This window comes from Bufo gargarizans, chromosome 5 (assembly GCF_014858855.1).
Source record: "Bufo gargarizans isolate SCDJY-AF-19 chromosome 5, ASM1485885v1, whole genome shotgun sequence".
In the NCBI taxonomy this organism is placed as follows: domain Eukaryota; kingdom Metazoa; phylum Chordata; class Amphibia; order Anura; family Bufonidae; genus Bufo; species Bufo gargarizans.
The window spans coordinates 241,520,363-241,542,690 of NC_058084.1; the positions used below are offsets into that span (position 1 = coordinate 241,520,363).

The 22,328-nt window shown below is 43.3% G+C and overlaps 1 protein-coding gene across 1 annotated transcript in view; it reads left to right on the top strand.

Annotated features, from left to right (window-relative positions):
• The window catches only part of SACM1L (SAC1 like phosphatidylinositide phosphatase), a 130,467-nt gene that overhangs the window by 14,272 nt on the left and 93,867 nt on the right, over positions 1-22,328 (top strand). The window contains exons 2-3 of the mRNA XM_044293421.1: positions 8,579-8,676; positions 12,877-12,951. Of these exons, the coding sequence (XP_044149356.1) occupies positions 8,579-8,676; positions 12,877-12,951 (173 nt within the window). The remainder of the gene's footprint in view (positions 1-8,578; positions 8,677-12,876; positions 12,952-22,328) is intronic.

Consider the following 22,328-nt stretch of genomic DNA (forward strand, 5'->3'; position numbering starts at 1 on the left):
AGTAATGGCTAGAATATGAGCTGAAGGAGAGCTTGCCAAGGGGAGAGCACAGATTTGGGCTATTATGGACTAAGGCAGGTATGGCTAAACTGCGGCTCTCCAGCTGTTGTAAAACTACAACTCCCAGTCTGCCTACAGCAGGGCATGATGGGATTTGTAGTTGTACAACAGCTGGAGAGCTGCAGTTTGCCCATCCCAGGACTAGTGGTGGTATAATACAGGACTGAGGAGAAATGAATACTTTCTTTTCCCCGGCACCTCCACAACGGCACTGACAGGGCGGTGTCCCCGCCCCCAGGACAGGAAACAACGCAGGAGCACATGATTTAAAAGGCCTCCTCCCCCTTACCTATCCAGTCGTTTCCTGTCCTCAGGATACGTAGGAGCCGCTCCTGCAGTGCCAGGAAGATTCTCATTTTGCCCCGCCTGTTTTTCGTTCCCCACGCTGTGGGAGGGCTGGTGCAGGGGACGGGTTTTCCGGGGACGTGCGTGCCTCCCTTTTTCCTATGAGAAGAGGGAAATCGCGTGGGGTCTATGATGTCACCAGGCGAGATTCTCCTTGGGCAAGAGAATCTCGCAAGATTTCGGTGTACTTCCGGGAATAAGAGCGGGGCTGAGATGCCAGCATTTGGGATGAAGCCGGCCATCCAGCTCACGCTCACCGCTTGCTAGACTCCAGTATTCCAGTGTTGGAAAACAGATCTGCCATGCTCGCTCCAGTAAAGGATGCCGCTAGAAAACCTGGGGATCCCGCTGCCTCTTCCCTCAGCCTGGTAGGCCTCCTCCCCTGGGGGATGATTATGCCAACCCTGCTGTTTGAATCACTATTGGTGAAGTATTGTTATGGGGGAAAAAAATTCACTCTGGTGAGGTGGTGGCCCTAAGTGCAAGTTTTGGGTTCATGGTCCTACTGCCCTTTATTTTCTCTTTTAGGGCACTGAGACCATGACTACCAAGCCAGCCAGTGGGGAAGCAGGACGCAGAAAATGCGCCATTTGCAAAAAGCTTCAAACTTTCTAGCAGACACCTCCGCCGACTTAGTCACTATTTAGAATCCTTAATTTCCTACGGAACAATCTCTGCCCTAGAAAAGAAGGTTTACATTCCAAATTCTGTATTAAAAAAATCGGACAACACCACAGCGATCGCTTGCCTCAACAGACAGGGCAGAACAGAAGCCACTCCCTAGCAGCCGTAGCTCGCAACATATTTCTTTGGGCATAGAGAAATCTTCTGTCCTTATCCGCAGCCCATGTCAAGGGAGAACAAAATTTTGTAGCCTATTTCCTCAGTCGAACAACCTTGAAGGTAGGGGAATAGTCTTTAAATCCCCACGTGTTCCGCAAGATCTGCAAAAAGTGGGGAAAAAGTTCGCCACAGGGGACAACAGGCAGACCGAAAAATTTAGCTCCCTCTCCCGGCAAGATCAGCCACTTTGGATAGATGCCCTATCCCAGCCTTGGCCAAACACTCTTCTGTATGCATTCCCTCCTTTCAGTCTAATAACAAGAACGCTTATGAAAATACAGGAGGAACAGTCTCAGGTGATCCTCATTACACCGTTTTGGCCAAGGAGGGCCCGGTTTCCCCTGCTCCTCAAACTATCTGCGGGGGTGTTCTGGACCTTGCCAGAAATCCCGGACCTTCTCCATCAGGGTCCGATTTATCATCCAGGACTAAAACAGCTCAACCTGACGGCCTGGAAGTTGAACGGTCAGCCTTAAAAAAGAAAGGATTGTCAGATGAGGTCATTTCCAGTCTTATGCTGAGTCGTAAACCAATTACCTGAAATATGTATTTAAGAACCTGGAAAGCCTTCCCTTCCTTCTCTAAAAATTATTTTTCTCGAAATACCTCAAATACTTGAATTCTTACAATCTGGTTTGAACAAAGATCTTCAACCCGTCACTCTAAAAGTGCAAATATCTGCCCTCAGCGCCTTTTTAGATAAAAAATTAGCTGACTCACCCCTTATTAAGCGCTTCATTAAAGAGGCTACAAGAAAGTTACCAACTGTCTGTTCTGTAATCCCACCATGGGATCTAAACTTGGTCCTCTCAGTATTGATGGAGCATCTGTTTGAACCAGTGGACAACATTTTCTTGAAGCTACTAACCTACAAAACTGTATTTTAAGTGTTAATAACCACCGCAAGAAGGATTGGGGAAATGCAAGCCTTTTCCTGTAGACCACCTTACCTAACTATACTGGACGACCGTATAATGAAGGTAAGTCTCGTTACCTTCATTTTGTCCACAACCAACTACCAAAAAAGAGAAGAACTTCCACAAAAAGGATGTTAGGAGGACTGTGGCTTACTTAAAAGCCACAGAGTCCTTCAGACTCTCGGATCAACTTTTCCTTCAATACCAAGGTGCCAACAAGGGAAACGGGGCCAGTAAGTCATCTATAGCAAGATCGATTAGAGATGTAATTGCAACAGCTTATATCAAAAAGGATCTCCTTCCTCCTACAGGAATAAGAGCTCATTCTACAAGGGCCGTGTCATCCTCTTGGGCAGAGCCGGCCTCTGTCTCCTTAGACCAGATCTGCAAAGCGGTCACGTGGGCAAGCCCTATGACCTTCTAAAACCATTATAGACTTGATGTTCAAAAAAAATTAAGACTTATCCTTTTGTCGGTTCCAATAACCTCCAAAACGGCACAGAATCTTTTTCCCTCCCTTGTGGATTTATATTATGTGATGTTATGCTTATATTATGTTATTCTTTTGTCAAATGATGTAATTTGATATTTAATCCAATTTTTCTTTTTGCATCACTTCAGAGTACTATTCTTACTGACTGGATAGGTAAGGGGGAGGAGGCCTTTTAAATCATGTGCTCCTGCATTGTTTCCTGTCCTGGGGGAGGGGACACCCGTTATTGAGATTATTAGAAAAACCAATTACCGGTAAGAGTAATTTCTACTTTCGTACCGTAATTACTTTCAGGACAGGCATACCTTTCCAGATACAGTGTCCTTACCAATTTTATCCGATTAACAAAGAGAACCATTGAGTGGGGATATTTCAGAGGGGAGACAAAAAATGAATTTGATCTCAAGCCTTCCTATTGGGAAGACTCCAGGCCTGGATGGCTTCTCTTGGGAGTTTGACAAGGCAGCAGGGGATCAGAAAACTCCCTCACTGGTTTCCCTCTTGATGGGAGATATTCTGATGGCATCAAAGACTGTATACATTAAATTATTGCTAAAGCCAGGTAAAGATTTGCTGAATTCAAGTGGCTATAGACCAGTCTCACCGATTGATGTAGTCATGATTCTTTTTACAGAAATGCTGGCAAATAAGTTGGGATCCATTCTACCAGACCTTGTAGGTTCCTTGCAAGTTGTTTTTTTAAAGCGTTTTTCTTGAGTTGTTAATACTGGTGACCTGAATAAGTCATTGGTATCTGATAGGTGGGGGTCTGATTCCCGGGACCTCTGCCAATCAGCTGTTCAAGAAAGCAGTCACACTCACAGTAATACCGCAGCCTCCTCTCAGCTTTAACTAGGACTAGTGACCACACGTTCATTGGTCACGTGGCTTAGGTGCAGCTTGGCTCCATAGAAGTAAAAGGGGCTGAACTGCGATACCAAGCACAGCCGCTGTACAATATACAGAGCTGTGCTTGGTGAGCAGGCAGAAGACCGCTGTGCTCACAGGAGCGCCTTTTCAAACAGCTGATTGACGGGGTTCTCGGGTGTCTGCCCCCACGATCAGACACAAATGACCTGTCCAGAGGATAGGTTATTTATCGGTATTTAAAATTTCAGAAAAACCCTTTATAAAAAGGGCAACGGTCAGAACTATGGAGAAAGCTTTAGATAGCATTCAATTGTGCCCGAGATCAGATGAATAACCAATTCTCCTGGTGTAATTTTAATGCAAGAAAAAGCAAAATGGGTATGGCTGCGTATGGTATTAGAATTAGAATCACAAGGAAATTTTAGATTTTATTTTTAGATATTTTATCCCACAGTGTGAAAATAAATAAATATATATATATATATATATATATATATATATATATAAATAATTAGGCAAATGAGTATTTTGACCACATCATCCTCTTTATACATGTTGTCTTACTCCAAGCTGTATAGGCTCGAAAGCCTACTACCAATTAAGCATATTAGGTGATGTGCATCTCTGTAATGAGAAGGGGTGTGGTCTAATGATATCAACACCCTATATCAGGTGTGCATAATTATTAGGCAACTTCCTTTCCTTTGGCAAAATGGGTCAAAAGAAGGACTTGACAGGCTCAGAAAAGTCAAAAATTGTGAGATATCTTGCAGTGGGATGCAGCACTCTTAAAATTGCAAAGCTTCTGAAGCGTGATCATCGAACAATCAAGCGTTTCATTCAAAATAGTCAACAGGGTCGCAAGAAGCATGTGGAAAAACCAAGGCGCAAAATAACTGCCCATGAACTCAGAAAAGTCAAGCGTGCAGTTGCCAAGATGCCACTTGCCACCAGTTTGGCCATATTTCAGAGCTGCAACATCACTGGAGTGCCCAAAAGCACAAGGTGTGCAATACTCAGAGACATGGCCAAGGTAAGAAAGACTGAAAGACAACCACCACTGAACAAGACACACAAGCTGAAACGTCAAGACTGGGCCAAGAAATATCTCAAGACTGATTTTTCTAAGGTTTTATGGACTGATGAAATGAGAGTGAGTCTTGATGGGCCAGATGGAGAAGAAAATCTAATGACATGGCCTCCTTGTTCACCTGATCTGAACCCCATTGAGAACCTGTGGTCCATCATCAAATGTGAGATTTACAAGGAGGGAAAACAGTACACCTCTCTGAACAGTGTCTGGGAGGCTGTGGTTGCTGCTGCACGCAATGTTGATGGTGAACAGATCAAAACACTGACAGAATCCATGGATGGCAGGCTTTTGAGTGTCCTTGCAAAGAAAGGTGGCTATATTGGTCACAGAAATGTATATTTGTGAATGTTGAGATGTTATATTGGTTTCACTGGTAAAAAAAAATAATTGAAATGGGTATATATTTGTTTTTTGTTAAGTTGCCTAATAATTATGCACAGTAATAGTCACCTGCACACACAGATATCCCCCTAAAATAGCTAAAACTAAAAACAAACTAAAAACTACTTCCAAAAATATTCAGCTTTGATATTAATGAGTTTTTTGGGTTCATTGAGAACATGGTTGTTCAATAATAAAATTAATCCTCAAAATACAACTTGCCTAATAATTCTGCACTCCCTGTATACCTGATGTTTCCCTTACAGACCTTTTCAGTTAACTAAGGCTTCTTTCACACTAGCGCTAAAATCTTCCAGCAGGCTGTTCCAATAGATGAACAGCCTGCCAGAGTTCATTGTATCTGGCATAGCTGGATACTAGATTTCCCCATCGAAGCCCCTTGGCTATCATGGGACCTGGCGGGGATCTGGCCTTTTTCTGGCATTAGTGCTAGGATTTGGCTGGACAAAAACCGGTGCTTGCCGGATATGATGAACTCTGCCAGAACAGCCTGCTGAGAGTGTTGTGTTTTTAAAAAAATTTTTTTTTTTATGTCCACTGTCAGACTTTACTTTTAAATTTGGCAGTGGAGCTGCTGGCCAAGTATTTGGAAGATCTCCCTGTATATGAAGGGATTTGGATAGGCGCAGATGACATGCTTTTATTTTGGAGCAAGGTTCATTTAGCTAAATTACTGAAGACTGTGGAACTGTCACCACCAGACATCTGAGAAGCTCTGAAAGACGTCTAGAACCTCCTCCTTGAGGTTCCTTTGTTTTGCTTTCATTTTCTCATCTCGTTAGCCTCTCTCAGCTGTCATGTAGTTGCACTGATTGCATCCCTTTAAATCCTTTTCCCATAGTGCATCACTTTGCGGTTTATACAACTTCCTGGAGTGTGTGCATGCTGTTCCTACTTCTCAGTCTTCTACAAGATAAGTTTGTTCATTTATTTGTGTTTTTCTGTTTGCTGGATCCCAGGTGACCCTGACTCCCTCCGTATCTAGTGTAGGGAGCCGGTGGTCGTGTCCCCTCACTATTATAGGGTGTTCAGGTGTTATACAGTCGAGGTACGAGGATATGCGATCATCCACCATTGGGATTTTCGCATAAGCTGAGCAGTTAGGGAGAGAGCCAGGTCTGATGCAGGGCTCTCCCTTTTTGTTCCTTAGTTTTGGATCCGGTCAGTCGTATATTCTTTTTGTGTTTTCTAGTTTCCTGCACACCTTCTGTGACAGGAACAGTTTGGTTGCTTCGTAGAATATATCCATATAGCCAAAAGGTAAAATTTGGGGCACAGTGTGTGATCCCTTCATGCCCCTTCTCCTCTCTCAAGTATTTAGGAATATACATAAGGAAATACCAGATGGCATATGCAAGCTCAACTATTCTCTTATCTTTGTGAAAAAATACTGATTTATGCCAGTGTGTTGGACTTGGATACTTTCCTCTTCTCACTATTCCTTTAATTAATTGGAATAGGGGTTAACCTCTCTGTGGAATTTAAAAGCACACTTTGACCCGAGATATTCTAGACTGCCACAATGGTTCATTCAATGGTCCCGCGAGATACCGTTGCTGCATGGAAAGAGATTAGGATGTGGTTGCATCTCCCATTCCTACTCTCCAAACACATGCCATTTAGGGGACATCCAGAATCTCCAGCAGGGCTACATGACAAGATCTTGAGAGGGTGAGAAGTAAAGGGTATTGTCACCCCTGCTCAGTTGCTTTGCCCACAAGACAAATGATGGCGCTCATTTCCAGAGGTCTTGGAGAGATTTGATATCTCTAAGAAATACTTTCTTCAGTTTATGAAGCTGAGATCTTATTGTAAATTACACTTGTCAAACCCAGAAAATGAAGCATGAAATAATTTGTTTGATGAGATCATAGGCACACTATTTCCTCACTATATAGAGCTTTTTAGAGATCATTTTGCAATCATTCACCCCAATAAAGTCTTTGCCTAGTGGGAACAGAGGCTAGAGATAACATCCTAGTGGGATGGGAAAAGGATAAAGGGGTTATCCCATCATAATGATCACTGTTAAATCTGTTAATGATTTGACAGTGATCATTTTTGTAAATATATTTGATTAACCCATTTCCACCGTTTACGAGAAAATTCATCCCCACTTACCTCATTGTTGTCATTCGGTCTCCCCTGGTTAAGGCCACCGCTCTTCTCCGGAATCCCGGTGGCCGTGCTTGGGCAGAAGACTCCTTTTCTCTGGAGTATGTCCTTTTTTTCGTATGTCCGCATGGCCGTTCCAAAAAATAATTACGGATAAGGATAGGACAGTTCCATCATGTTCTGTTCCGCAGAATGCACACAATGGTATCTGTGTTTTGCGGATCTGCAATATGTGGGCCACTAAAACTGGCAACGGTCATGTGCATGAACCCTTAATTATGAAATTCGGGTATACAGAACAGTATGTGATCAGTTTGAGGGGAACCTTGAGTTTGTTAGCATTGTAATTCTTGGGACAGTGAGGGGATCAGAGTCTGTTGGGGAGAGGGGGAATTGACATGAAATCTTGGATGTATTATAAAATGTCAATTGCATTGTCTTAAAGGGGTTGTCCGGGTTCAGAGCAGAACTTGGACATACCTCCATTTTCACCCCGGCAGCCCCCCTGACTTGAGGATCTAAGCAGTTCATTCACCGAAAATAACTGATCAGTTTTATCCCCATGCATTCTGAATGGAGAGTAATTCGTTCAGGATGCATCAGGATGTCTTCAGTTCAGTCTTTATGACTGATTATGCGTAGCATGTTTGTATTTTTACCTCCGGCCAAAAATCCGGAACACTTTGACTGAACGCCGGCCTTTTTCCTTGCATTAACGCTGGATCCGGCGCCGTGTGTTCCATCAAACCGGATTCGGCTTTTGCATGTTAAACCTGAAAAATGTGAAAGTCCATAAATGGCAGATCCGTTTTTTCTAATGCATTTTTTTCGTTGTAATCAAAATCCTGATCAGGATCCAAATGTAACCGGTTTTCACACTTTTTCCGATTTCGGCGGGCAGTTCCGGTGACGGAATTGAACGCCAGATTCAAACAACGCTAGTGTTAAAATAGCCTTAATGTTATGTGATTGTGCCATTTTTATTCATTTTCCTTTTCACATATTTTATTTTTTTAATTTACTAATAAATAATGAACTGTGATTTTTAACAGTCTGTATAAGTATGTTATTTAATCTAGAAATCTGTCGACCTTATATTAAACACTTGTGGGGACTGTATTTGAGACCCTGCCTTGCTGCAGTACTCTTTTGTTGTATTGTGCTGTATATATTACTGTATGTTTCTCTGATGAATCTTGCACATGGATGGATAGAATGTTCTATTTTTCTTACTGTGATCCTAATCTAGATTTATAATTTACTGCTTCTATTCCAGTGAAATGTGCCTGATGAAAAGACGTAAGTAGTCTCTGAAAACAGGTACTTGTCATAATCTTGTCAGTTAGCCATTAAAAGCTGTACGTTCCGGAGGATTGTCAGGTTTTATCTCTTCTGTCTAACGAACATGTTATAAATATATTATTCTTTTACCTCATCCAGACATACAACACCTGAGAAGTTTTTTGTGGAAGCCTGTGACGATGGCACGGATGATGTTCTTGCCATTGACAGAGTGTCTTCAGAAGTCGCTCTTACAGGTATTAATATTAATGCGGTCAACCACTATTGATGTTGTGCAACATTTTCTTTTTTTCTACCAATTTTATCAGACTTGTTTCAGGAAAGGGCTTCACTCGTGTATTTTGACATTATGCGAATCTTGCATAAAACACAATACTGTGAAGAAATCTTTGTGCTATTATAGTTATCCTCAGAATTTTACGCCTTACCTGACCATACACATTAGATATGTTGGCCAATTTCATCAGGTTTTGCCAAACATCTAATGTTTTGGGGCCTCCTGGCTCTCACCCTGACACCTTTTGTTGGGGAGATGAGGACTGGGCATGTTGGATTTAATCTGCCAAATCCTTTTGTTCTGAAAGATGTAACAAAAGTTTCGGACAGCTTAAATAGAAAGTGCCCAATCCTGGACCCCCCCCCCATCTCTATTCGCTACATATGCATGCTAGGTTGTGATATATAGCTGCCAGCTGAGTCTTTGGCTAACAACTATCTTGTGTGTGTGTGTGTGTGTGTGTGTATGGCCAGCTTCAGGCAGGATTCCCATGTCTGATTTCAAGATGTGTCCTGGGATCGAGTTATTAAAAGGTTTTTCTGAGACTTAAATACTAATCGTTGGGGGTCCGACACCCAGGACCCCCGCCGATCAGCTGCTGGAAGAGAAGGCTGTGTCATATGAGCATTGCCTTCTCTGCTCTGTTTATCTGCTCGGGCAGCAATTGCAGTGGTGAGCAGGTGTAATTACAAGTATGGCATCTCCATTCATTTCTATGGGACGGCTCTGTAATATTCACTTGAACAGACAGAGCTGTCTCATAGAAGTGAATAGGGACACCATACGTATAATTACATCTGCTTACCACTGCAATTGCTGCGGTGAGCAGGTAAGCGGAGCAGAGAAGGCAGCGCTCGTACCAGCACGGCCTTAACTTCAAACTGCTGATCGGTGGAGGTGCCAGGAGTTGGACCCCCAACAATCTGATATTAAGTCTGGGAAAACACCTTTAAACCCATGGACAGTCTCAGGCACATGTCCAAAAGTTTTAGACTTCATCCACACGAAAATGTCACTGTGGTCCGCAAATCGTTGATTTACAAAAGATGGACAACTTTTTCTCATTCCCATAACTATAAATGACTATTCTTATCCACTAAACAAGAATAGGACATGTTCTGTAATTTGTAGAATGGACATATGGATGTGGACAGCACACGGATGACATCTGTGTGCTGTCTGTTTTTTTTTTTTTTTTTACATCCAATAGAAATGAATGGTTTAGTGTGCAAAATCTGTACACGGATGGAAAATGCAGCCGCGTGCATGAGGCCTTACTCTGGAATCCAGATGTGTATATAGCCTTATTTGGACAGATCTTTCCTTGTACTTTGGTTCTTCAATTGACACACTTATATATGTTTTCAGGAAGTTTCCATTTTTATGGCCCAAGCCTAAGGCTACTTTCACACTAGCGTTCGATCGGATCCGTTCTGAACGGATCCGATCATAATAATGCAGACGGAGGCTCCGTTCAGAACGGATCCGTCTGCATTATTTTAGCATATAACAGCTAAGTGTGAAAATAGCCTCGTACGGATCCGTCCAGACTTTCAATGTAAAGTCAATGGGGGACGGATCCGCCTGAAGATTGAGCCATATTGTGGCATCTTCAAACGGATCCGTCCCCATTGACTTACATTGTAAGCCTGGACGGATCCGCACGCCTCCGCACGGCCAGGCGGACACCCGAACGCTGCAAGCAGTGTTCAGCTGTCCGCCTGTCCGTGCGGAGACGAGCGGAGCGGAGGCTGAACGCCGCCAGACTGATGCAGTCTGAGCGGATCCGCTCCATTCAGACTGCATCAGGGCTGGACGGCTGCGTTCGGGTCCGCTCGTGAGCCCCTTCAAACGGAGCTCACGAGCGGACCGACGAACGCTAGTGTGAAAGTAGCCTAATTTTTTGTGTACTGAAAAAATTTGTTTCCCTAATTTCTGCTGTATGTTTAGTAGACCATATGATAATGATTTTAATATTGTAAAGAGAACCTGACACAATGATATCGCAGTGCAGTCTGCAGGCGGCATGTTAAAGAGCAGAAGATGCTGAGCACATTATGTATTTTTTGTGGGAAAATTTTCAGGAAAACTTGTAATTTGTACATTAAAATCTCTGCTCTTTCTGAGCTCAGCAGCCAAGCAAGCTGTGTTATCAGTGATTGACGCCTGTGATACATGTTTATCCGGGAAAGGCTGGCCATCACTGAATAGAACTGCCCATTTGGCTACTGAGCTCAGAAAGAGTAGAGTTAAATGTATAAATGACAAGTTTTTCTTTATTCTTTCCCACAAACTATATGTCAATCTGCTCAGCTCCTGCTGCTCTATAACATGCTGCCTGCAGATTTTATTTTCACGCTCCTCACATGCCTGTTTTACAATAGCTCCATGCATTCCCCATGTAATAACCATTCTGGGGCATCTATTCTTATGGCTCTATGTTGTGCCATTCCTTTATTATTTCTACTAGAAGTTATGAATGAATTGCTAGCGGTCTGCAGTAAGGGTACAGAGGGGAGGTAACAAGTTGGGGGGGGATGTCCCTTTCTCCGTGGGTGTCTCCTTCTCCCCTGGCTGTAGCGCTGTCCAAATTGCAGCGGAGAGCGTCACAGCCAGGGAGAAAAATAAACTCTCCTTCTCACTGGCTGTGACGCTCTCTGCTGCGATTTGGACAGCGCTACAGCCAGGAGAGAAGGAGATGCCCACGGAGGAAAACTGCATCTCCTCCTCATTGCTCCTATGCTATTAATTAGCATACCAGGCAGGAGAATTGTAAGTGCAGTTAGTGCGGGGATCTATGTCCTACGTATCCTGATACTTAGTTTATAAAGTCTGGACCCATAAAATGTCCTTTTTAATAAGCAGTGGATGCCTTAGAATATATAATTTTGCTCATGAGCAAATTTTATGAGGTTTATTCTACTCTCATACAAAAAGCCTGCAGCAGGCATTTCATGCATTAAAGGGGTTGTCTCACCTTTTCCTATTTTCCTTTACCTATTTTCTAAAGTTGTTATACCAATCTATTGCATATCCCATAGGGGAAGTAAAAAAAATAAGAGTTTTGAAAAAATAGATAGAGATAAAACTACTAACAAAAATAATATAATAAACCACTAAAGTACTTATCCAATGCGGTGAGCACTGTAATGGGAAAAAAAAAATCTGTGGACAAATCTTATTTTTGGTTACTTCCCCTCCCCCAAAAAATTCACTTCACCTTTCCAGCTGTTCATTGTATGTAATATTAAATGGTTCCGTTAGAATGTGCAAATCGTCCTCTGAAAGACAAGCCCTTATACATGTATGTGAAAATAAAGACGTTCTGGCTCTTGAATGGCAGGGAGGAAAAAATGGAAAATGTGCTGTGTCCTCAAAGGGGTTATCCAGGAAATGATGATGATCACCTATCCTCAGGATGGGCTTGTGTTTTTACAGCCAAAAACAAATGTTAAAAAAAAAAGTTGTGTGTGAATCCATCATTTAAAGGTTGTGCAGAATGAAAAAAATGTCTAACAGCAGGGAATGTAGAAAAAATATAAAATAACTGTTACTCACTGGTTCACCAGTCCCATAATGAAAGTTCTCCTCTGCATTCAGTACCCCAAACGCTGCAGAATTCTGCTCCATATTCCTGTTTTTCTTGTCGGCGCTCGTTTTCTGCATCAGCTCAAATGGGCATGGTGATGGCATTCAGAACTTCTTCAGTTTACTTGTGGGTTAATTACCCGAACTTGGCATGCTTTGCTGTAATGTTTTAGAAGACACACTGTTTCTTCAGTAATCACGCCCCTACATCAGGGATGTCAAACTCGTGGCCCTCCAGATGTTGCAAAACTACAACTCCCATCATGCCTGGGCATACTACAGCTATCAGGGAATGATGGGAGTTGTAGTTTTGCAACATCTGGAGGGCCATGAGTTTGACATCCATGCCCTACACCTTCTCTCTGTTTTAGTTGGGTGCATTTTTCAGTGTTTGGGGTACAGAAAGAAGAATAAAAAATAAAAAGAATTATGGAACTGTAAGTTCACTTGACCAGACAACCCCTACATTTTAGAATGGTACATAGAGGTTAAATAATTGTAACTTCAAAGATATTTTAGTTGGGGGAATTGAGTGACATTCATTAACCAAAATATTAATTATATATTGCAGCGAAGAAGGATATCCCACCGTCAGCTATTACAAGACCGATATGTGGAATCTTGGGTACAATAAGATTAGTTGCAGGTAAGTAAATAAAATGTTCCAGAGATCTAGATAACAAAAAATAATTAGACGGTCAACTTTTTTGCTTCCTTAAAGGGGTTTTCTGAGACATCAATACTGATGACCCATCCTCAGGATAGGTTATCGTTATCTGATCGGTGGAGGTCCAACACCCAGGACCCCCACCAATCATCTGTTTGAGAAGGCATCTCTCAACTTTTCGTAGGCCAATTGATGACACGTTCCTCAATCACGCGGCCTGCCGCTATAAAATGTATGATGCTGTGCTTGATAAGCACGGTGACTATATATATATATATATATATATATATATATATATATATATATATATATATATATATATATACACAGAAGGACCCGGCTTCACATGGGTATATTTCATCTATTTTAATTTTATGTTTCCTTGTGTCGTAAAAAGATATTGACAGTTTCCCCCATAACAGTCACCTCTAGCATACCCGACCCTTTAACAATGATCTCCACAGTGGCCGCCCCTTTAACAATGACTTTTACAGTGGTCGCCCATGATTTATTAAAGGAATATACCAGAAGTACAAAGTGTTGGACTGCCATATCTTCCAGCAATTCTACAAGAGAGCCAGGTGAGGGAGGTGGTTGTTTTGGGTGTCTGGAGCTTTATCCCATCACACCCCTCCCTGGTGAAGTGAGTGTGGTGTATCTGCCTTTTTATACGTATTTTTGAATACCTTTTAGTGTTTCTCCTTATGATACTATCCACCGGATGTCTGCACCAGATGTCAGATGGTCTAATCATATGGATATTGAATACTAATGGTTCTACTTTTTATTTGTAAGGGGTACTCATTTACGTCTAGTTCTTATCAAGAAGTGTACACAGCCCCCTACCTTATTGCATTTATCTTTTACGTATTTTATATTATCTTATATATATTTTATAATAAGTTCATATTCCTTATATACATAATTTGGTAGCAGCTAGGCGCCACTTGGTGGTGGTTGTTTTTTTTTTTTTTTATATATCTCTTTTCTCTACTGTATTGTCACTATGTAGCACTTCTACTTATAGTTCATCACCTACGGCTGACCTGCTCTTCCTTAGCTTCCTACCTGTCATTTTTATCCGTACCGAGGACATTTTTTTTTCTATTTATAATACACTTTTTTCTGCCTTGGCCTTCACCCTTGGCGCCCTCCATTTGTATCCTACATTTCCTTTCACAGGAGTACAGGATTAACCCTCTCCTTCCCCCCCCCCCCCTAACCTCGCCCCTTTAATGACAGTGACCTCCACAGTGCCGGCCCCTTTAAACAGTAAAGAAAAATGGCTGAGTTGTTATGGAAACCTGGAGTAAAACTGTGTTTATGGCAGTTGGTATTTGAAGAGAGACTTGCTGGCTTGAATTGGCTAATATGGGTCATTTTTTGGGAATATCTCAGGAATGGTACGTCCTAGAGAGCCGAGACCTGGTCTAAAACCTTCCCGGACACCTGATGTACCTGTGTGCTAAATTTAGTGAAGATCGGTAGTTTGGTCGCGCATAAAGAACACCCAGACAGACATCTAGACAGGCAGACAGAAACTTTGCATGGGTATATTTCATTTTATGTTTCCGTATGTTGTAAAAAGATATCGACAGTTTTCCCTTTAACAATGACCTTCGCAGTGACCGCCCCTTTAGCATTGACCACCCCTTTTTTTCGTTTTATTAAAGAGTAATATGACAAGTATGGCACACAGAATATCACAGTGACCATCGCAGGGGTCATTCATAAATGCAGATACAATGCACATTAGAGGTTAAGGTAACATTCAATCAGCTAGAGTCATCTAGGCACGACATGCACAATAGTTGCACATACAATACTATTATGGAACATAGACTTACAGGTACATAACACATACAAGTGAACACTTAAGCTTAAATAGTTCATACAAAGCTATCCATCAAGCCCAACCACTTGCTTCAAAAGGGCTAGTAAGGGTCGCTGGCCGCCGAGTATTGGCGCGTTTCGTGCATGGTAAGTGGGGACGAACACCCGTCCCCCCAGACTCTGTCAAATTTTTGCGGGCATCCTCTATGCTTATAGTCTATATTCTCCATAGAGACCGTGCTATTCACTAAGGAAAGCCATTGACCCTTTGTGGGGGGAGTATCACCCATCCAACGCAGGGCAATCACCTTTCTGGCCATAAACAGTGTTCTTTCCAGGAAAATCCTGTGATAGTGTGACCAAGACTCTTCATCCACTATACCTAGGATGCACATCTTGGGGCACAGCTGCAATGTTGGAGGCACCAGGGCCTTGAGAATCTCCAGTACCGATAATCAATACTGATGAATAGATGGGCAATCCCAAATAATGTGCCAAAAATCTGCACCCTCCACACCGCATCTGTGACACCTGGAGTGATCCATCCTGCCCATCTTGTGGAGCCTAGTGGGAGTTAAATAACTGTAGTGTAGAATAAAGAGCTGGATCATCCTGTTATTAATAGAGGGGGACACTCTAGTTGGAGCTATTAAAGCCTCCTTCCACTCCTCAGAGGTCAAGGAGGGTATGAGCTTTTTCCACCTTTTCTCGACAGCCAACGGGGTTACCAGCATGCGACAATCGAGCAAGTGAGTGTAGAGGACTGACACTATTCCTCTAGGGCCTTGAGACCTCAGAATCCCAATGATAGGATACTTGGATATACATCTGCTTCCACCCCTAAACTGGGCTTTAAGTGCATGACGCAGCTGAAGGTACCTATAAAAAAGGGTGCTCTGCACCAAGAATTTGTCTTGGATTTGAGAGAATGTGAGCAGCTGATTGCCCTCATATATATCCCCCAGCGCTTGAATCCCGTATCTTCTCCACTCCACTACCTCGTCTAGTCCCGACAGATGGGGAAACATACAGTTGTCCCAAATGGGGATGTCACTAGGAAGATCTTTATACGTACTCAACTTGGAGGCCTGCCATGTCTGATGGGCTAATTTATGAATTGGAAGAGTGCACTTTTGTTGGCGTCCCACACCTTCCAGTACAGGACATAATGTAGTAACCTGCAGATACTCATGCAAGTAATATTCCGCATTGGGCCTCGAAGCCTCTGTAACCCAACTCTTCAGAAATCTCAGCTGGCTAGCGATAAAGTAGAGAAAAAAATCAGGTAGGGCAGCACCCCCTTGCAGCTTTGACCTCTGAAGAATCGGGAGCGAAAGTTTCCTTCTAGCCTTCCCCCAGACAAAGGCAGTGACCAAGGCATGAATGCGTTTAAAGAAACCTTGGGGAATCGGGGTGCAGGCGTGAGACAGTAAATATAGACCTTTGGGTAACAGAACCATTTTCACCAAATTTAGTCTGCCCATGGCTGACAATGGAAGGGACTTCCACATTTTCATTTTATCTTGGAACAGTGTTTCCAGGGGCTCGACATTCAGGACATAGGAGAGCTGTGGTACTCTAGTGATCACTACCCCAAGGTATTTGAATCTATCAACTACTGGTAAGTTGTGGTGGTAATCCGCCCAGTCGTGTTCCCATAGAGGCATGATGGCAGACTTACCCCAGTTTATGTGTAGTCCCGAATAACGCCCAAACAATGCAATGACCTCAATCGCCCTTGGAAGGGACACCTGCGGACTAGACATAAATAGTATCAGGTCATCCACATACAATCCTATTCTCTCCTCCCTGCTTCCCTTTGACAGCCCTGTGTATACTGGGTCCTGTCTAATTCTTATTGCCAGGTGTTCTATCGCTATAGCGAACAGAAGAGGTGAGAGCGGACAACCCTGCCTGGTTCCTCTATGTAGAGAGATCTTTTCCGAGTGTGAGCCATTGAGCTGGATACTTGCAGAGGGATTATTATAGAGTATAGTGATCCATCTAATAAAATTGGGACCAAAGCTCCTCAGTACAGCTATTAAGAAGGGCCGTTCTAGGGAATCAAAAGCTTTGGCCATGTCTAATGAAGCTAAGGCCCACCTTTCTTAACCTGCAGCGCCCACTTGCGCAATCACCTGCATTCTCCTGATGTTATCCGAGGTGGACCTTCCCGGCATAAAACCTGATTGGTCAGAGTGAATCACAGATGTTATCACCTTATTCAGTCTGTTAGCTAAGATCCTAGTCAGGATTTTATAATCCAAGTTCAGAAGCGAGATTGGACGATAAGATCCACGGTCCAGCGGGTCCTTGCCAGGTTTCAATATCAGAACAATGGAAGCATTGTACATTGAATCTGGCATTGATCCGCCGGAGTGCACAGCCCCATACAGCCTCAGTAACTGCGGAGCCAGACCCTCCTTATACCTAGAGTACACTTCCACCGGGATGCCGTCAGGTCCAGGGGCCTTCCCTGAGGGCAGGTCCATAATAGCTCTTTCCTCTTCCTCCAAAGTGATATCCTCTTCCATGATACCCTTATCCAAATCACTTAGTCTGGGATAGGAGACCTCAGCAAGGTAAATCGCCAAGTCCTGCTCAGTGTAATTAGCCGCTGACCTATATAGGTCCGCATGGAGGCATTTTAATATATCTTGAACCGTTTCCACTATGCGTCCATCAGTCTCCCGAAGGCGAAGTACTGGTGGAGCCATAGTGTTAGCCCGCACTATATGAGCCAGTAATTTCCCTGCCTGATTGCCTGTCTCAAACGCCTGTTGCTTAAGGAAGAAGAGTTTTCTTTTACTTTTTTCTTCTAAGTGCAGAGTATATTGTCTACCTTTGGTCATCCACTCAACTCTATGCTCCTCCTTGGGGGACTCAGTAAATACCCTCTCAGCTACCTTACAGCTTGCAAGTAATTCCTCCACTTTACGCTGCGCTTCTCTCTTGACATATGAAATGGAAGACTTGAGACAACCTCTAAGATACACCTTCAATGTCTCCCAAAGTATTAAGGGATCAGTGGAAGCATCCTGGACCTCAAAAAACACCTTTAGCTGATCAGGGACTCTGTCTGTTGGGCCAAATAGAGTGAGCTAGAAAGGGTGAATGCGCATTTTACTGCCTATTCCAGGAGATTGAGGATTCCAGCTCAGCTAGCACCGGGGCATGATCAGAGGGACCCTGCGGACCATGATGTATGTCTACCAGGTCTGTGTAGACTATAGGGTTGCCAAAAAGATAATCTATTCTAGAAAGAGCACCTCTAGAGGGTGTAAAACAAGAATATTCTCTGGTATGTGGGTTCCTGGCCCTCCACATGTCTATCCACCCCATTTCCTGAGAGATCCTAGCAAGGGACGTAGCTTCACCACTCATCCCCCAGTCTATCATCCCTGCACCTAAATTTATCCAGGTCCTCGCTCATGACCTGATTAAAGTCTCCCATACATAAAAATCGAGCATTGGGGTAATGAGTCACAAAGCCCACAACTGACTGCAGCAGGGAGATAGAAGCAGGGGGTGAATTATACAAATTGACAATTACATAAGCGACACAGTCGATATGTGCAAATAAGAAAATGTATTGACCTCCTGGGTCAATCATGGAGTGATGAATCTCACATCTCAGGCTCCTATGAAACAGGAGTGCTACTACCCTAGAGTGTGCGCTGCCGTAGGCGCTAAATAGGTGTTGGGCCCAGGGTTTTTTAAGCCTATTTCCCATTTCCGGAGTGAGATGGGTTTCCTGAAGTCCCAGAATGTGAGGATTAAAAGACCGAATCTGAGAGAATACTGCAATCCTCTTTTTTGGGTCTCCCAATCCTCTGACATTTCACGACATGACTCTCAGGGGGGCCATAAGGATGCAATTTCTGAATCTAGGACATATAACCCCTTATTCAATTCGTGCCTCATCAGTACATGCATCTGAACACATCAATACAGCAATGTTCCTGCAAGAAGGTTATAGAAGTCTGGCCATACTTGATACGAGTATACATGAGCGTGCATCAATATAACAATAACATGAAAGACCTTAGTGTGTCAGGTACCGGACCAGCTAACTGAGTGGTCCTAAACTCGGGGACCTGTATGGCGTAGATGGTTTGGCAATACCACACAGGTAATGCCCCTTCCCTCGTTGCAACATGATCATGAAAACTGCCACCATTTGCTTAATAGAATGGAACTTGACACCACAGTGTCCCGCTATGTAGTCGTAGAGCCCCTATATAGAAGACTTGCCAACTTTTAAGGCCAACAAAATGTCATGGACTTCATAACATGGCATGGGATCAGTATAACTCGCAGAAAAGTCATGGAAACTCTAAGAACGCCCCACTCAAAGGGAACATAAAGGAACAGATAATACTTGCTGCGCGAACAGGGGGCAAATCAGCGTGGAGGAGGACGTGCAGCCACTCTCGAGGCCAAGTCCTCAGCCTCTCTGGGGTCGTTAAAGAAGATAGTCTTGTCACCATCTATCACTCTGAGGTGAGCTGGGTAGGCCATGGAGTACTGCAAGTTTAGCTCCTGGAGATGTCGCTTAACTGCTACAAACGTAGCCCTTCTCTCGAGAAATCCGGAAAGAGGGAGATCCTCGCGTTATCGTGCCTTATGTCTTGCGATCCCTCCAGTTCAGGAGACGCGCCAGAAGTGGTCTTGGGGAGGGGGGGGGGGGGGCTCCTGGTGGTGGTTGTCTGGCAGGGACACGGTGTGCCCTCTCCACTGCATAGGCTGGAGTGAACGGTGCTTCAGGGAACTGCTCCTTGAACCAGGCCTCCAGGAACGCCGCCGGATCTCTTCCCTCAGCTTTCTCAGGTAGGCCCAAGATCCTCACGTTATTGCGGCGCGATCTATTTTCCAAGTCGTCGCATTTCTGTCGTCGCATGCCATTGACCCACCGATCTTTCCAGGTCTTGCACTCTCCCTTTAATCTGTCTGGTCAAGTCCTCCAGGGCCAACACGCGGTCCTCAGTGGTCTTAACTCGATACTGCAGCTGTTGCATATCATGGTGGAGTAGGCTGACATCCACTCTCACCTGCTCCAACTTCCCGGTCAGCAAGGACTGACATGATGAAATCACCACTAGCAGCTGATCATATGCAGCCTTAAGAGTAAATTCAGGCTCGGTGGGTTCATGAGTCTCTGTATGCTGAGCGGCCTGTCCCCGGGTGACCGCCGCGCGCGATGGTGATGCGGTCGCGGCGCCATTCTGGGCCTCAGACCTGGCGAATTCTTTTAGCCTCTCCGCTGCAGTCTGAGCTTTGCTAGGCCCCATCGTCGGTGTGCGGGGTCTTCTCCTGCGTTTACACACCGTCCACTTTGTACCTGGGGTCGGCAGTTTGTCAGGATGGAGCAGGATTATAGAGGGTAAGCGGAGCTGCTCTCAAACGCGTGCTCTCATGCCGGCAGTTGGCCATGCCCCCCTGACCACCCCTTTAACAGTAAATTTCACAGTGACCTCCCCTTTAATCTGTTTGGGACACATGACGTACCGGTATGTCATGTGTAGTTCCGATCCCCGCCGCGTAGGGGTTACCCGATGGCATGGAAGGCAGCGCGATGCCTTCCTGAGGCGCTGCCTTCCAGTGACGAGCCTGTGAGATCCAGCCCCCTGGATCTCACAGGCTGGAAGCTGTATGAGTAATAAACACTGTATTACTCATACAGCTAATGCATTCCAATACAGAAGTATTTGAATGCATTGTAAAGGGGATTAGACCCCCAAAAGTTAAAGTCCCAAAGTGGGACGAAAAATAAAGTGAAAAAAATGTGAAAAAATAAATCCCCCCACCCAAAAAAAATTACATTTCAAGTAAAAATAAAGAAAAACGCAATTTTCCCCAAATAAAGTAAAAAATTGGTAAAAAATGGGGGGGGCGGAATTGACATATTAGGCATCGCCGCGTCTGTAATAACCTGCTCTATAAAAATATCAAATGACCTAACCCCTCAGATGAACACCGTAAAAAAAAATATAATTAATTTTTGTCACCTTGCATCACAAAAAGTGTAATACCAAGCGATCAAAAAGTCATGCACCCCAAAAAAGTGCCAAACAAACCGTCATCTCATCCAGCAAAAAATTAGACCCTACCCAAAATAATTGCCCAAAAACTGAAAGAACTATGGCTCTCAGAATATAAAAACATTAAAACATGATTTTTTTTATTTTTGTTTCAAAAATGAAATAATTGTGTAAAACTTGCATAAATAAAAAAAATTGTATACATATTGGGTATCGCTGCGTCAGTGACAACCTGGTGTATAAAAATACCACATGATCTAACGATTCTAACCTGTCAGATGAATGTTGTAAATGACGACAAAAAATAAAAACTGTGCCAAAACAGCCATTTCTTGTTACCTTGCCTCACAAAAAGTGTAATATAGAGCAACCAAAAATCATATGTACCAACAAAACTGCCACCCTATCCAGTTTCTAAAATGGGGTCACTTTTTTTTGGGAGTTTCTACTCTAGGGGTGCATCAGGGGGGCTTCAAATGGGACATGGTGTCAAAAAACCAGTACAGCAAAATCTGCCTTCCAAAAACCGTATGGCATTCCCTTTCCTTCTGCGCTTTGCCGTGTGCCCGTACAGCGGTTTACGACCACACATGGGGTGTTTCTGTAAACTACAGAATCAGAGCCATAAATATTGAGTTTGGTTTGGCTGTTAACCCTTGCTTTGTAACTGGAAAAAAATTATTAAAATGGAAAATATGCCAAAGTGAAATTTTGAAATTGTATCTCTATTTTCCATAAATTCTTGTGGAACACCTAAAGGGTTAACAACGTTTGTAAAATCTGTTTTGAATACCTTGAGGGGTGTAGTTTCTAGAATGGGATCATTTTGGGTGGTTTCTATTATGTAAGCCTCGCAAAGTGACTTCAGACCTGAACTGGTCCTTTTTAAAAAGTAGTTTTTTTTGTAAATTTCAGAGAAATTTCAAGATTTGCTTCTGAACCTTGTAACGTCCCCCAAAAATAAAATATCATTCCAAAAATGATCCAAACATGAAGTGGACATACGGGGAATGTAAAGTAATAATTTTTGTAGGTATTACTATGTATTATAGAAGTAAAGAAATTGGAAATTTGCTAATTTTGATATAAAAAAAGTATAATTTTTATTTTTTTTATCAGTGTCATGAAGTACAATATGTGACGAAAAAAAAATCTCAGAATGGCCTGGATAGGTCAAAGCGTTTTAAAGTTATTCACACATAAACTGACACTGGTCAGATTTGCAAAAAATGGCCTAGTCCTTAAGGTGAAACTGAGCCCGGTTAACAGTGACTTTCACAGTGACCGCCCTTTAACAGGGACCTTCATGGCGCTCCGCCCCTTTATTATCAGTGACCTCCACTGTGCCCGCCCCTTTAAGCAGTAAATAAAAATGGCTGGGTTGTCATGGAAACCTGGAGTAAAACTGTGTTTATGCCAGTTGGGATTTGAAGAGAAAAACTTGCTGGCTTGTATTGGCTAATGTGGGTCATTTTTTGGGGA